The sequence below is a fragment of the Xenopus tropicalis genome, chromosome 3 (genome assembly GCF_000004195.4).
Source record: "Xenopus tropicalis strain Nigerian chromosome 3, UCB_Xtro_10.0, whole genome shotgun sequence".
In the NCBI taxonomy this organism is placed as follows: Eukaryota; Metazoa; Chordata; class Amphibia; order Anura; family Pipidae; genus Xenopus; species Xenopus tropicalis.
In genome coordinates this window covers 136,408,098-136,425,193 of record NC_030679.2, presented here as the reverse complement: position 1 = coordinate 136,425,193, position 17,096 = coordinate 136,408,098, and the positions used below count along the sequence as shown (strand labels likewise).

At 46.6% G+C, this 17,096-nt stretch overlaps 1 protein-coding gene across 2 annotated transcripts in view; it reads right to left on the bottom strand.

Annotated features, from left to right (window-relative positions):
- Positions 1-15,206: 15,206 nt before the first annotated feature.
- olfm2 (olfactomedin 2) overlaps positions 15,207-17,096 on the bottom strand; it is a 164,891-nt gene continuing 163,001 nt past the window's right edge. Inside the window, 1 exon segment of one of the 2 annotated variants that reach the window (NM_001102802.1) lies at positions 15,207-16,078. In NM_001102802.1, coding sequence (NP_001096272.1) covers positions 15,404-16,078 — 675 coding nt within the window. In that variant the 3' untranslated portion in view covers positions 15,207-15,403. 2 annotated transcript variants of the gene reach the window in all.

Below are 17,096 nucleotides of genomic sequence, written 5' to 3'. Positions count from 1 at the left end.
GAGGTGGGGTATGAGTATATATATATATGGGGTATATAAGGGGCGGGGAAATTGTGGCCTGGGTGGGGTTTTAGGCGGAGCAGAGGGCCCATAGTTATAAATATTGATGAGCAAATCTGTCCCATTTTGCTTCGCCATAAATTTCACGAAATGGCAAGAAAATTCGCGAAACGGTAAAAAATTCACCAAACGCATTTGTTGCATGTTTTTTTTTGTCGCCCCCGTCTATTTTTTGACACTTGCGTCTATTTTTGTCGCCCATGTCTATTTTTTGTCGCCCGTGTCTATTTTTTCTGCCGCCCGCGTTTATTTTTTTTGTTGCCCACGCTTTTTTTGACGTGACCGCGCTTTTTTTATACGACCGTGCCCAATTTGACGCGTCTGCTCCCCTTTTTTTTACACGACCCCGCCAAAATAATATTTCCTGTGACAATTTTTCGCTGTGAATTTTCACGGAAGTCTCGCGAAACAATTCGTCACTGGCAAAATGCACGTGTCTGTTTTTTGTCGCCCGCGTCCATTTTTTTTCTGTCGCCCGCGTCCATTTTTTTTCTGTTGCCTGAGTCTATTTTTTGTCGTCCGTATCTACTTTTTTTACACCTGCGTCTATTTTTTGTTGCCCACGTCTATTTTTTGTCGCCCGAGTCTATTTTTTGTCGCCTGAGTCTATTTTTTGTCGCCCGTATCTACTTTTTTTACGCCTGCGTCTATTTTTTTTCGCCCGCGTCTATTTTTTGTCGCCCGAGTCTATTTTTTGTCACCTGTGTCTTTTTTTTTTCGCCCGTGTTTATTTTTTGTGTCGCCTGCGTTTATTGCTTTTGCCTCCCGCGCTTTTTTTGACACGACCGCACCTTTTTGTTATGCGACCGAGCCCATTTTTTGACACGACCACGCCAAAAAAAATTCCGCCCGACAATTTTTAGCTGCAAATTTTCACGGAAGTCACAAAACAATTCGCCACTTGTGAAATTGAGAAATTCGCTGCAAATCCATGCCTTCGCTCCTCACTAGTTATAATGAGTGATTGGCAGCGGAGAGGGTCAGGGAAGGAGGGCATTACAAATTTAATGGGAAGTACAATACTGGTAAATATGTAGCACTGGTGTCGGCAATAGCTGGGGATTTACTGGTTCGACTGGTCAATCTGGCAACCCTACGCGTAATCTCCGTAGCCTCATTTCCATTCCCCCCACAGCCCCTTTACCACTGCTCTTTGCCCGGCCAAGGAATTCACTATTAGAAGCTGAGCCCCTACTTCATTATAAAGCTTTATGTCGGTGAAGGGGTTAATAAACCTTGGTAACAACAACACCGCATGCAGATTCCTTCCCTCGGATTCCGGTTATTTATCCGTCAGACTCGATGCTCTAAAAATACTATAAATCAAAGGCATTTTCCTGCGGAGAGTATGATGTTTTAATGAACTTCCCCATCTGTTTTGCTTTTATCCCGACTAGGGAGGATTATAAAAGCCGGGGAAGAGGATACAGTGCGCCAGATACTTATACTGCCGCTTTATACGAGGAGCTATCGGAATAAAAAAAAATAAAAAAGTTGCAGAATGCCGTAGGGGCTGTTACGGGGAACAGACTCTGCAGATCAGAAGGAGTTTAAAGGAAAAATGTTATACTGAATAATAGAAAAGTGATAGTGGCGGCGGCGGCGTTATAGGCAGAGATTTACTGCTTATTTACACGTCATTATTGACACCAATTACTTTAGCAGCATAAAGTGCCAGTTTGGTAAACGGCAATATGGGGAATACTGGCATTTAGCAGACTTTTGCACCTGTATAATAGATATTACTGAGCTAATGAGAATGTATAATGTAGATGAATGGTTCGATATTTCCTTGTTGTAAATGCTATACTAGGCGCGGGCTGGCACCTTGTGGGCAAACCACTTGAGCCATGGAGGCCCCGCCCCTCAACAGATAACTTCTCCCATAACCATGTATGTCCGCCAGGGGCGGGCCAAGCCGACCGGGCGCCCTAGGCAACCCGGTCGGCCAACTCCGCCCACCTCCCCGCCCCCCGAACGGCGCGTGCGCGCCAAAGCACAAGAGGCGGTGCAGGGGGGGCGGTGCGATTAGACCGGTCATTGCCTCCGCCGTTAATGACAAGCGGCGGAGGCAATGACGAAGTAGCACTAGGGGTAGGCAGGAGAGGCTCCTACCTGGAGCCCCTCAATCGTTGCGCCCTAGGCAACTGCCTCTTCTGCCTACCCCTAGTTCCGGCCCTGATGTCCGCTTCCTTCCCGCTGCCTCCATAATGTCCCCCCAGGGCAGGCAGCGGGTCTAGGGGTGACCAACAGGTATTCTCTAAGGGGTATATTTATAATGCTGTGTAAAAAGTGGAGTAAAACATCACCATTGATGTTGTTTATAGCAGCCAATCAGATGCTTTGCTTTGATTTTCTAACTGCTGAAATCTAATTGCTGATTGGCTGCCCTGGGCAACATGACCAGTATTGCTTCACTTCACTTTTTACACAGCATGATATATATACCCCTATGTGTCCCCCTAGGCCAGTCCGAGGTTGCGCCCCACATTTCTGGTGAATGACCACTAATTCCCTGTGGGAGACCCAAGGGATCCATTAATGGTTCAGGAAGTCCCAGTCCTGTTTGCTATTCCCTTGGGGAGAGAGATTTCCGAAATTGGTCCATGGATCTGTGATTGCTGTTTCTGTCCATAGATTTATATATATTTATATCCATAAAGCAATTTTGTGTAACGCACTTACCGCACCACAGCGTGCATTCTGGGACACAATCAACATGTTTTTTACCCACAATGCAGAGGTTTTTTTTTATAATGCCAGTGTCATTGCGGTTTCCAGGGGGAGATGTGCCTGATACAATTATGGCTGATGCATCAAATTTGCAGCCAGGGTCGGACCCAATAGGACTGCTGCCCCAGAGGCCCCCACACCCCCCTAGGAGCCCCCACCATGGACAAGCATGACCATGACAATTGTAAATGAGCCATAAAGTCTCCCAAGATGACGTTAAATAAGCTCAGGGTCGGACTGGGGGGGGGGGTGCAGGGGCCCTGCAGGTGTCCCCGCGTCCCCTAACCCCACCCCCACGGGGGCCCCCCTAACCCCCCGCAGGGTCCCCCACTCGACGTCCTCCCCTGAGTGAGCGTAAATTTAACGTGTCAGGGGAGGAACGGTCGGGCAGGGGAAGCTTATACAGGGTCGGGTCTGGGCCGCCGGGGCCCACCGGGATTTTTCCCAAACTCCCAATGGGCCCAGTAGGGCACTGACCAGGTTAAGTCTATGACCCAGTTGAAAGATTTTAGTGTTTTTGTGTTTAAACTCTCACAGAACTCAAGCAACTGCTACAATAAAGCGAGAAGCATGTATCGGACTCTCGCGCCTATTTAAGGGCCAATGTTGGAAGAATTTCAGGCAAGTTTTATAAACAGGACATTTATGGATTGCCTGGGAGCCCAACAGCACAAATGAAGGCCGGAAAGCATATATCGTCTGAAATAAGAGGCCCCAGGGTGCATCACGAGAGAATGTTTCCTGGCACCATTGTTTGTCAAAATTAATAGCAAAATTTTCAGTTTCGTTGCTCATTGTGCTTCCAGCAGTAGCGGCTGCAGAAAAAGCCTCTAATATGAATTAAAGGAATACTGTCACGGGAAACATGTTTATTCAAAGCCCATCAGTTAATAGAGCTTCTCCCGCAGAATCCTGCACTGTAATCTGTTTTTCCCATGGGGCTAGCCATATTCTTCATTTCCCAGGGTGCCACAGCCATGTGACCTGTGCTCTGATAAACTTCAGGCACACTTTACTGCTGCGCTGCAAGTTGGAGTGATATCCCCCCCTCCCCCCCAGCAGCCGATCAGCAGAACAATGGGAAGGGAGCAAGATAGCAGCTCCCAGTAGGTATCAGAATAGCACTCAATAGTAAGAAATCCAAGTCCGGCTTGGGACTCCTCCAGTTACATGGGAGTAGGAGAAACAATAGGTTAGCTGAAAGCAGTTCTAATGTGTAGCGCTGGCTCCTTCTGAAAGCTCAGACTCAGGCACACTTTACTGCTGCGCTGCAAGTTGGAGTGATATCCCCCACTCTCCCAGCAGCCAATCAGCAGAACAATGGGAAGGGAGCCATAAATATACTTTGAAGGCCACATCTGGTCCACCAGTTGGACAATGGCCCTGGCCTACAGCATGAACCCTCTCTGGCTTGGGAATGACAACGTATATGACAATTATTAAGAGGGGCAAATAGATTGCCTGGTGCCTCAATAATGAGATTTAAGCCCAAGGAGTAGGATAATATTTTTTATTTTAGCCCATAGAAAATAAAAACAAGGGTTGCTGAGAATGGTCATGGCATAAGCTTTACCACAAGGAAGGGATCAGCTGGACTCCATGGCATTTTTTACCTTTTAAATTCAGCTATTTCATTAGCATAAGGATTAGTGATTGGTGAAATAATTCACCAGGCATGGATTTGCGGCGACTTTCCGCGTTTTGCCATTGGTGTATTACTTAGTGAAATGGACATCAAAATTGGAAGTGTAAAAATTCGCCACAAGACCAGAAATTGTACATGTAAAAAAAATGACGCATCAAAAAGATTGTCTACGTGCACATTCTTTTTTTTGGGCGTGATATTTTTTGCTGTTTTGCGGATTTTTTCTTCAGGGCAGGGGGAGGAGTCTGCGCAGTTTGCTCCTCTCTCCCCCTCCCTTCTCTTCCTCCCATCTCTCCTCTTTTCCCCTTCCTTCTCCTCCTCCCCCTCCCATCTCTTCCTTCTCCTCCTCCCATCTCTCCTCTTTCCCCCTCCCTTCTCTTTCTCCCAACTGTGCTGTGTAATCTGAGTTACCAGCGGCTAGAGCTGCAGCACAGAAAATACTGAGACCAAGCTAAAATGGCAGCTGCTATCTTAAACAAACAGAGAGAGCTTCTAGGGCTGTTTACTCAGATATGGTAAAGTTTTCTGTAGAATAAATACAGCGTTCTAGGTGGCACTAATGTGGCGAATCTATTGGCAGTAAAATGCCAAAATGCCTTTCCTTCTTCTTTAAGACCCGACCAATTAATACTCCATTACTATCTTTCTTTATCTTTCCACATTATGGAATCCCACATATGTTTATAATTGAATGTATATATATTATTTGACAGAGGCAGACCACTTTGGGTTCCATATACAGTAAAGGCTGCAGGTCCCAGCACTGTATATATATACTGTATATGAAAAACCCAAACGCTAGAAAGTCATTTCACCCATAATATAGAGATGTTTATTATTTGTATGAAAAATTCTTCGTCTTTTCGTGGGGACCAGCAAAATGGCCTTTTAATGCGAAAGTAATGATATTTCTAACTGATGGTATTTCTAAGTGATATCCCATTAAAGTGTTGACAGGTCCGCAGTTAAAATTGCTGGAGAATAAAATTAAAAAATAAAAAATAAAAAAGAACATTCTTGTTTTTTTTTTCTTTTTCTAACTGCTTTCCCTGCAGTTAACTGGAAACAGATGGGCTTGAATAGGCTCAGGGAGGCTGTGTTTCTATGGCAACAAGACCGAAGCATCACTGCAGGCCTCACACTCTTCCACCTCTGATGTGTTAGAAGGCAAAGGGGGGGTTTAAAATGATAAGGTCACGTTACATGGTATCAAAGAAGCTTGTGGATATCAGATACAGTGCTCATGGGGCTAAAATAGCCTCCAAAAAAATAAAATATTGAGTAAGAATGTCATTTTCCAGCCTATATATGTGTATGGCCTATAGGAAACACACATGTTGCTTCTATGTAAAACCCCTCCCACCACTAGATTATATATGCTCCTACCTTGCCTTAATATAGGAACTCCTTTATGGACCTTAGCAGAGTTGGACCGGAGCCCCAGTGGGCCCTGCACCCCCCAGTCTGACCCTGGACCTTAGGATACCAAGGGGGTACAAGGGTGGGGTCCTATGATGACAAGGCTGTTCCAATATACAGGTGTAGAGGGATCTACCATCTGCCAGGATTTACCCCTTGTGTGATCAGTCTAAATTATCAATCCCATAATACAATATGCATCAAGGATTAATGATCTGGAGATGTGTTAGTGTTCCCTGCTGCTACTGGACTCTAGCATCCAGTGAGTTTTTTTTTAAAACCCATCAGTTAATAGAGCTTCTCCAGCAGAATCCTGCATTGTAATCTGTTTTTTAAAAACCCACGGGACTAGCCATATTCTTCATTTCCCAGGGTGCCACAGCCATGTGACCTGTGCTCTGATAAACTTCAGTCCCACTTTACTGCTGCGCTGCAAGTTGGAGTGATATCCCCCCCCTCCCAGCAGCCAATCAGCAGAACAATGGGAAGGGAGCAAGATAGCAGCTCCCAGTAGGTATCAGAATAGCACTCAATAGTAAGAAATCCAAGTCCGGCTTGGGACTCCTCCAGTTACATGGGAGTAGGAGAAACAATAGGTTAGCTGAAAGCAGTTCTAATGTGTAGCGCTGGCTGAAAGCTCAGACTCAGGCACAATGCACTGAGATGGCGCCTACACACCAATATTACAGCTACAAATACATTTGTTGGTTCAAGAATAAAAGTTTAAATGGCAGAGGGAATTATTTGCTATGTAACAGTGTCATTTAGAAATAAAAAGTACCCCATAAAAATCATGACAGAATCCCTTTAAGCCATGATTGTTCCAAGTTACTTGATGCCAGTAAGTTATTCTCAGTCCTGACTTGGGCAGTGCCAGGTTGGCATAACTAAAACACCCAACATACTTCCCATTACTTTCTTTTAAACCACTAATAGCTATGTGGGATAGACTGGTTTTGGCATTGATGAAGGCCACGACTTTAATTAACAATTTACAGTATAAACATGAACAAAATCCATAATAATTTCTTTTAGCCAAATAAGTTTTAGAAACAATATCCAAAACACTTGTCATACCTATCATACCTATCATGTCAGCCATCCAACCCCGTGGGGGCCAATGGGCACGTTAAAATGGGCAACTGATTCACCACATAGGGGACCTGTGCCCACAGAGCATATAACCCATCCCAGTCAGCCACACAGCCGTAATAAACCCGGGCATAAACCCCCAAATGGCGAGCATCCCCCCACTAGCCGTGACACTTAAATACAACACATAATGGCTTATCATTGTATATACAGAGGGGGATTGTGGGATATTGCTTGCAGAGAGCCGCTACCCTACCTGCAGCTCTGTTCCCCTTATGTCACCAGTACACTCCGCCCCTTCCTGCCCATCTGATGATGTCAGAGCTGCTCTGCATCCCCCTAGCCCTGTCAGTGCCACCCTAGGCTTCCATGTCCTGTGCCCTGAGTGCCCAATTCCACCAACTCAGAGCTGCACTCTATAACTTGGCATCTCCTCAACCTTCTTCACTGGGACTTATGTTGAAGGCTGTCTGCTATGACTAAACTGAAAATTGTGATTGGGCAGTCAGTATGGGGTTAGAGAGAACCCTTATTTCTAATCTGGCAGTAGGTACGTAGCCCAACCAGACCCTGGGTGCAGGTAATGAGCAATAAGGAGTTTACTCCTCCAGTTGGCATCATTCAGTTCAGTATGAGTGACCCGTGCACCGTATACTATTGGTACAACTATGTTGGGGGTGAGTAGTGCGGCCACTGTGGGACCCCCGGAGCCGTTCCTGGGAAGGCAACTGCACTATATGGAGGTGCAAGGGGCAGATATTGATGCAACTATGTTAGTGGTCATAAAGGGGAGTCAGTCCCCCAAGGTTCCTTTCAGGGATTTGCCAATGTTTCTTGGAAGACTCTAATCCTGAGTGTTTATCTAGAATCCCTGCCATAAAGCACAAACGTACTGCTGGTCTTTTCCAGAAAGGGAACAGAGACACCAATGTACCAGGATATAAACTCTTCAACACTGACACAAAAGGTGAATATAAATCTTTTTTTTTCCAATACACAAAATGACAAATTATTTTCCGACAACATCATCCCATTCGGTGCATCTAAATGCAGAGGGTGAGCGAGTCCATTCAGAGTGGGTACATTCTGTACTGAATAGGTCACAAGGGTTCTCTGTCTCTGCAGGAATAAATACGGCCCTTTATACTGTATATCCCCCATGTCTTCAGATTAATCACTCAATGTGCTAAATAACCTCTTACAAAACAGCTAGTTAAATATTATCAATGGTACAGTCTGTGGTTCAATGGATAATGGTGTCTTCTTCTTCAAATGGTACTTTTGGGCAGCTTATATAGACTCCTCCAGCCTGACTGCCCACAGCCTTCCTGTAGTGCCATGTAGGCATCCAGCAGGGGGACTGGCCAGACTGTAGGATATTTTAGTGCATGGTTAGTTAGACCATGTGGGGTATTCAGTAACCAGATCAAACCTACACTGAAGTGTTGCAGATCACTGAGTCCTCTTATAGCTCCATTCTAGATAAATATTGTCTTTGACCAGAATATATACAGACTGATGGGGACCATACATGTCCATATTTGGCAAATTTTGACCATATGTTCCAAATGTCTTGGCATATATAGTGTCTCTTGGGGGGGGGGGGCAATATCTGTTATAAAAGCCATATGTTTGGCCTATGGTCGGAAAACTGTAGGTTTTGCAGTGGTGTAACTATAGAGGTAGTAGGCCCCGTGGTTGTGGACAGAGAGGGGTCTGGACCGTGGATTCTGCTTCCTCTATAGCTTTAGTGAACCCCCTTTCCCACAGCTCTCCAACCTGAGAGCTAGCTAGGGATGGGGGGCTTGAGGGAGGAATGGGGGTGTGAGGGAAGGATGGGGGTGTGAGGGAGGGATGGGGGGTGTGAGAGAGGGATGCGGGGCAAGAGGGAGGGATGGGGGCAAGAGGGAGGGATGGGGGGCTTGAGGGAGGGATGGGGTGTGAGGGAGAGATGGGGGGCAAGAGGGAGGGATGGGGGCTTGAGGGAGGGATGGGGGTGTGAGGGAGGGATGGGGGATGTGAGGAAGGGATGGGGGTGTGAAGAAGACAAGGGGGACAAGAGGGAGGGATGGGAGCAAGTGGGAGGGATGGGAGGGGCTGGTAGTTCTTGCATTGCATGCTGGGCTCCTCCCAAGATTTTCTGCAGGGGGGCTCGGCACAGTATTGGAATGCCAACGAGGCTTTGCCAACTTGAACCTGACCTGATGGAGCCAAAGGCAAGATCTGATTAATCTAATAAGACAGACCAAGTAGATAACTAGGCTACTGGGAAGATACCCCATTACCTCCCAAGCAGGACACACACAGCCAATAGAAACATTATATGTATATATTTATTGTAACTTGTACATATGTCTTTTATTTTAACAAATGCATCGGCCTCCCTTTACAGCAGATGTCCTCCTCCCACCAGCAGTTCCCCCAAGAGACACAGACAATATATTGTATTGATACTCCTTGCATATATGTATTTGTTGGATCCCAAACACCTGCTCCTTCCCAGCCTGTTCTACCAACAATAATGCCGCTCCCTGTACCCGGGCGGAGGCCGGAAAGCTTTCAGCCGTCTCCTCTATTCATCCTCGTCGTGCCTAATGTATGCCTTAGCGTATGCCGCAGATGGCCCTATCTCTCCCGAGCAGGAGTTTGTTTATTTCTTATTACCGAGATAGTGTTTTTGTCTGCAGCCAGAACAGCCAGTTTAATTGCTCTCCCCTGTATTTAGCCGAGCCCATAAAATGCATTTGTAGCACATATGTCAGGGGGGGGGGGTTCTCTGCAAATCCCAGTCCCAATTATAATAATCAGGTACATCACCCTGGGAAATTACACCGCCTGCGGCGCGGCACTGTCCCCTTTGATTGAAAGAGTTGAACCAGTATATATGCAAATCATAGCTGGGGCACTAACAACACCGGGGGGGGGGGGGGGGGGGGGTAAAGTCTACGGAGGCGCCCAATAGTTTGTGGGGACATGATGTTTTATACACACAGGGAGTCCATGCAGAAGGTGGGGGTTTAGGAGAGCAGAAGGGTAGAACCAGGGCAGAGGGCCCTATAACCATCTATACCAATATGTCTTTAATATTTTTAAAGGAGAACTAAACCTCCATATGAGGTTTTAACGTTCGGTGCCATTGGGCAGTCCCTCCTGGCCCCTCCAGAACTGCACCATAATTGCTCCTAAAAGACCACCTTCCTCCACTCTACCCCCTACTCCACCATACCTCCTACTCCACTATACCCCCTACTCCACCATACCCCCTACTCCGCCATACCCCCTACTCCGCTATACCCCCTACTCCACCATACCCTCTACTCCACTATACCCCCCACTCCACCATACCCCCTACTCCACTATACCCCCTACTCCACCATACCCCCTACTCCGCTATACCCCCTACTCCGCTATACCCCCTACTCCACTATACCCCCTAATCCGCCATACCCCCTACTCCACTATACCCCCTACTCCGCCATACCCCCTACTCCACTATACCCCCTACTCCACTATACCCCCTACTCCACCATACCCCCTACTCCGCCATACCCCCTACTCCACCATACCCCCTACTCCACTATACCCCCTACTCCACCATACCCCCTACTCCGCTATACCCCCTACTCCGCTATACCCCCTACTCTGCTATACCCCCTACTCCACTATACCCCCTACTCCGCCATACCCCCTACTCCACTATACCCCCTACTCCGCCATACCCCCTACTCCACTATACCCCCTACTCCACCATACCCCCTACTCCGCTATACCCCCTACTCCACCATACCCCCTACTCCACTATACCCCCTACTCCACTATACCCCCTACTCCGCCATACCCCCTACTCCACTATACCCCCTACTCCACTATACCCCCTACTCCGCCATACCCCCTACTCCACTATACCCCCTACTCCACCATACCCCCTACTCCGCTATACTCCCTACTTCACCATACCCCCTACTCCGCTATACCCCCTACTCCGCTATACCCCCTACTCCGCTATACCCCCTACTCCGCTATACCCCCTACTCCACCATACCCCCTACTCCACTATACTCCCTACTCCACCATACCCCCTACTCCACCATACTCCCTACTCCACTATACTCCTTACTCCACCATACTACCTACTCCACCATACTCCCTACTCCACCATACCCCCTACTCCACTATACCCCCTACTCCGCCATACCCCCTACTCCACCATACCCCCTACTCCACCATACCCCCTACTCCACCATACCTGACTTCTTAAACCAGAGCTGAACTGCTGAGGAAGGCTGAACAGGGCCATATAGGAGGATTCTCCTTTATAATATATTTGTTTCTGCTCAGATTAGAGTCCTGCACAAAACCAATTTTTGAGAGCTGGGCCCAACCCGGACCTGCGACCTGCAACCTCCGACCCGGACCAGCAACCCACATTTTTTATTTGCTTTGATTTGCTACCCAACTCGACCCGCTACTGCCTTATCTGCAACCTGATCCATGAACCGGGTCAGAAGTGAGATTTAAAAATATGTTTAAAGAAAAAAAATATAGATAATATAAGATAAGAAATATGAATAAGACCTGAGACCCACTGACCCACATCTATACCCGGAGCCATAAATCCTACACACGACCCGCAGGGTATGCACTTTTCTTGCAAGTAACCCATGGGTACCTGACAGGACTCAGACACCCAACTATTGCACCCATTGTTAAAGACTTAAGGTGCCCATACACCTTCAGATCCGCTCGCTTGGCGATGTCGCCAAGCGAGCGGATCTTCTCCTGATATCCCCCACCTACAGGTGGGTGATATCGGGAGAATCCAGGCTAATTCGATCGTTTGGCCCTAGGGTAAAGGCAAAGTCGGTCCGGGAACCGCATCAATGAGCGGTCCCTGATCCGACTAGATTTTTTAACCTGCCTGATCGATATCTGCCCGATTTCAGGCCAGATATTAGTTGGGCAGGCCCGTCGGTAGTGCCCATACACGATTAGCTGCCGAATTGGTCTAAGGGACCGATATCGCCAGCTAGAATCGGCCCGTGTATGGGGACCTTAACGTGTATTGAGGCCATAGGAGGGAGGGCTGTAAGTTCAATACTCTGCTATGGGGGCTACTATGATCCTGGCTTCCTTTATCTAACATTTATTTTGCTGTTTTTTTCTCTCTACGTCGTTGCGCTTTGGCTCGGGTATGTGCTCGACACTGAGCCGCTGCTGACTCGACTCTTCCCTCAGACAATGGGCTTGCGTCAGAGCACCAAGGGAACGTTCCCTAAAGTTTCCATTTGGGCATTTTTTGCAGACTTGAGTATTTTCTATGTTCCTTTCCGGGCCCCGTGCAGTGGGATACCCATAGGTACGTGCAGCTGGCGGCCATCAAACCCACATCAGGCTTTATTGTGTTTGCCAGAAACAGCATCCAGAATTGCTAATGTCTTTGTCATCGTGTAAGCTCTGTCGCCCGGCTGTGCCTCGCTTGTTATGGATAATGGCACAGCCTGCAAGTGCCGCCAATGATTAATGTTAAGTGGATGCCGGCAAAGCAAGACACATCTCATTGGCAGCTGCCTCGCTCAGTGCAATAGAATTCCTGCTTTCCCGGTGCCATTGCCTGAAATAAACAATTAACATCAGAATTGTGCTGAGTACAGGGGAATACTGGCCGCGTCACGGGATCTTTCTGTATGAGCAAACGTAGGGGGTTGTTCCTGTCCGACTACCCCAAAGTACATGGAAATAGCGAAGGAGACATAGTTGAATTACTCAGTAGTGATGAGTGAATCTGTCCCATTTCGCCATTAAAATTCTCTAAACAACAAGAAAATACGCAAAACAGCAAAAAATCATCGAAGCTCGTTTGTCGGACAACTTTTTTGTCACCCGCATCTTATTTTTGTCGCCCGCCCATTCTGAAGTGACCGCGCACATTTGACGCAACAACGCCCATTAGCGGCGGGACCACACCCTTTTTTTACTCCAATGCACCCAACTTGACGTGTCGGCAAATCAATGCGAATTATACCTTATATGTGAAACTCGTAAAGGGGAACTCCGGCTTCCGAACCAAAATGTGTTAAAGAGCCCCCCACAACAGAAACCCCTAATATCCATATCACTGTAATCTGTTCCTTCAAACAGTAGGAATAAATACAATTTTATATGCTGAAATCCAGCTGCAAAACAGTTCTTCTCTTTTTGCTTCATTTTATATCCTGGCAGGGGAGGAGGGACTAAAACATTGATGCTACAAATTGTAACAACTTCTCCACAGCTTACAGACAGCATGCAGGAACTACATAACCCACAATGCATTGCACTGTAATGTTCCTTTATTGACATCATGTGTGCAGCAGGGAATTGTGGGATTGGGAGGATGCAGGCTGAAGGCAGGCTGAGGACAGGCGAATACTGTTACATTTTATTTGAGTCACAAAGTAGTCAGCCAGATCAGCAGGGGAACAGGGGGCGGGGCTTAGGGAACTGTTCCAAACCAGATTATTACATTATATATCATAAAATGGCTGCATATTTTTTAATTCATGTATATTGCACAGTTTCTGGAAATTGTGTTTACTTTTTAAAAAGTTGTGTTTGGGTGGAGTTCCCCTTTAACATTTTCATCAGATTAATACAAAGGTGAATATGTATAGTTGTTATTTCAGCCTCCGGGTGCAGCTGGCGCCACAGTTTTCCCATTTCTGGAAAGGGAATAGCTTATAAATAAATGTCACTATTTATTGGGCCTTTGGGGGGGACTGTTTGGCAATCTGTGGTTCAGGCAAATGCCAGAGGGGCTGCTGTAAGATGCCATAGACACTCACAATATATTGGGCTGCTGGGGGGGTGTTTGGGCCTATTTTGAATCTCTGTCCAGACCTGCTATTGACCATAAATCAAGTAACATCCCTCATTTATGGTCCCCTGAAAATGTAAAATTGCGGGCTAATTTAACCTAAGCTCCCCTTGGGACTCCACTTAGCACGTGCTCCCAAGGGATTTGCTACACTGTTAAATATTCCTGAATGCTGTATGCAAGGCCAGAACTAGGGGTAGGCAGAAGAGGTACCTGAGGGCACAACAGACCAGGGGTGCTAGGCAGGTCACGTTTTGGGGGGGGGGGGGTAGGGGTGAGATGAGGCTGGGGTACTTAGCTCACCTGGCCATTTTGGCCCACTGTTGCTTGGATGATAAGGAACTTTGTACTTAGTAGCTGTAATGAGTAGGTGGTAAACCCTCTACTAATGCTGCACAGGAGGTTGCCGACAGGTGAAGATCTGGACTCTGCCCCTCCCTGCTTGCAACTCCAGCCTGTCCTTGTTCCCCCATCAGTTACCTGCTGTCACTCATTTGTTTACTTGCCCCCCCCAGTGTCGGACTGGCCCACCAGGATACCAGGAAAACTCCCGGTGGGCCCAGGGGTCAGTGAGCCCTCCTGCTCCTGACCATTTGGCCTGTTTCATGGCCATTCCCTAATTCTGAATGGGAATAAAGTGATGGAAGGATAGATGCTAGCATGTAAATAAAAGAGACTAGGAGAATAAAGAGGTTGGGTGAGGAAAGAAGGAAAAATATTTTGGAAAGCAGGCCTATGGTCTAAGGTTTTCTGGTAGACCCCTGGGTTCCCAATCCGACACTGCCCCCCATGCCCTTCTGGTGGCGTCAGAGTTGGGTAGATCAGGCATGGGTATATAAGTAACGATGGCTTGGGAGAGGCTGACATTCCTGTTGGTTAGACATGTAAGCTAGGACAGGTCCAATAAGATGCCCAAATGCCACCCCGACCCACCTCTCATATATACAGTATTCCTTTACCTGTGTTTTTACATTTTGCCCCCTTCCCCACCACTAGTAAATTAACCCCTTATGTTTTAATAATGACACAGAACACTATTCCATTCATGTTGTCATTTATATATATATAACTATGCAAAATGGTGTTGAGTGCCTCTGGCAACAAATATGGGTTAGATGGTACCGTCACCTGTAGAGGTGAGCAAAATGGCCATACTCCTTGTGCCTAATATTCCATCTACTTTAAGATTGTGAGCTTTTTTGGGTTATCCATATCACTCATGATAATATGATATAATAAGCTATTTGGCTTGTTGATGCCTTTAGCCTCCAGATTCTTTGGAGATCCACTCATTTGATCCATAACCCCAGAGGCTAGTGACACATAAAATACTAATAGTAGTGTGACCAATAGAAGGTCATGTTGGACACTATCCGTGTAAGAAAAAATAAATCTGAGACAATATCAATGTCAAATACTGTCTTTATTTGCCACCAGAAAAAAAGTATATTTTATACCATGCTCACTCAACCACGTGATAGTCTTTTTTGTTTTCTGTGCGTTTCATAGAAATAACGAGATCAGACTGTAAAAAAAAATGAAACCAAGAAATAAAAAAACAAAACAAAAATTAGGTGGGATGATTGTCCATACAGTCAACATCATTCCCCAGAAGTCTTTATCACATGGAACAAAGTGACATTATAGAGGACTTGGTGACCATTATTCCAAGTGTAAAGGACTCTCTCGCGCGGGTTGTAGTCCAGCATGGATATGTGTGAATACTGGTTATGGAATGGGATATCTGTATACTCATACGTAGAAGAATTTGTATAATACGCAAAGTAGATTTTGGCTCCCGCCAAATGAGAATTAGTTACATAGAGGGTGCCGCAAATCATAAACGACTCTCCAGCACTGCGCTTTGGGTAACCCGTGTCCCACGTCTGCAGGATCTCCAAGGTCTGAGGGTCCATCTTGCTGACAACAATGTTCCCAGCATTCTGGTTGGTCGTGTAGACTGCCCAGAGTCCATTTTCGTCTACCATGAAATCAATGTCAGAAAAGCCGCCCCAGGAGTATGGGAATGTGTTGTTATAGCCGGCGTTGCTAAGGCTTCTCTGGACGGAGACGCTTCGTGACCGGAAGTGGTACTTCACCACGATGTTGCTCTGGTACTTGTTGTAGTACAGGGAACCGTTGTAGACGACGTGGCCAGTGCCAGCCCAAGGGTGTGGAAGAAGATGTTGGACAAAGTTCTGGCCTTTGATGAAGTCATTTAGGCTTCGGTATTCTAGGACCCTGCGGCCTTTGTAGTAGCCGTCCATGTACCAAACCTGGAAAAGAAAACAGAAAGGGTCAATGAGTATAAAATGTTTGTGGCCAAATACTCCAGACAGCTTGGAACATCCCAGAATGCCCATGACTTTGCTTTGATTGTGGGATTTTAGTTCTGTTTTCAATTACTTGGATATTGTACAATACACAGACTATGGAATATTATGGTTATGTAGTCAGGCTAGCTGATGGGTAGTCCATTTGACTCAAAAGTTGCCAGATGACCTGCTTGTTGTACTTAAGACCAGTTTCAAGACCAGATTTTGGTGGTTATTTGAGTACCATGATGCTCAGTATTGTCTTAGTCAATAAGGGCTCATTGGGCAGAATTCGAAAATCAGATGCAATATACCATTGGAGATGTAGCCCATAGCCACCAATAAACAGGAACTTCTAGCCTGATGGCCTTCAGCCAAGACCAAATACCAATTTTGCTGGATAAATGCTTAACTTGTTCTTTTTCTAAGGCACATCACACCCTCAACTGGGATGGAACATGGCCACCGTAACAAAGGTTTGGGCCTTCCCTTTAGCTTTAATATTACATTAAACACAATGATCATTTGTAAATGACCTCTACTGGAACCCTCTACTGGAGGTAAAGTTTTTGTATGGGATGGCCAACTGATGGTTTTCCATAGGAGAGCTTTTAACCATATACTTACTGTATATATGGCAGATGGTATCTTTTTGTGGAGGCTAAAGGCTGCCATAAACGGGCCGATTGTAGCTGCTGATATCGATCCCTTGGACCGATTAGGCAGCTTATCGGCCCGTGTAGGGACAGGAATGAGGGGCCTGCCTGACCAACATCTGGCCTGAAATTGGGCAGATATCGATCGGGCAGGTTAAAAGATTTAGTCGGATCAGGGCTCGTTGATGCGGTCCCCGAACAGACTGCCCCAATGGTGCCAATATAAGTCGATTGTTTGGCCCCAGGGGTCTACATTTTCCCCAATATCGCCCACCTGTAGGTGGGATATCGGGAGAAGATCCGCTCACTTGGCGACCTTGCCA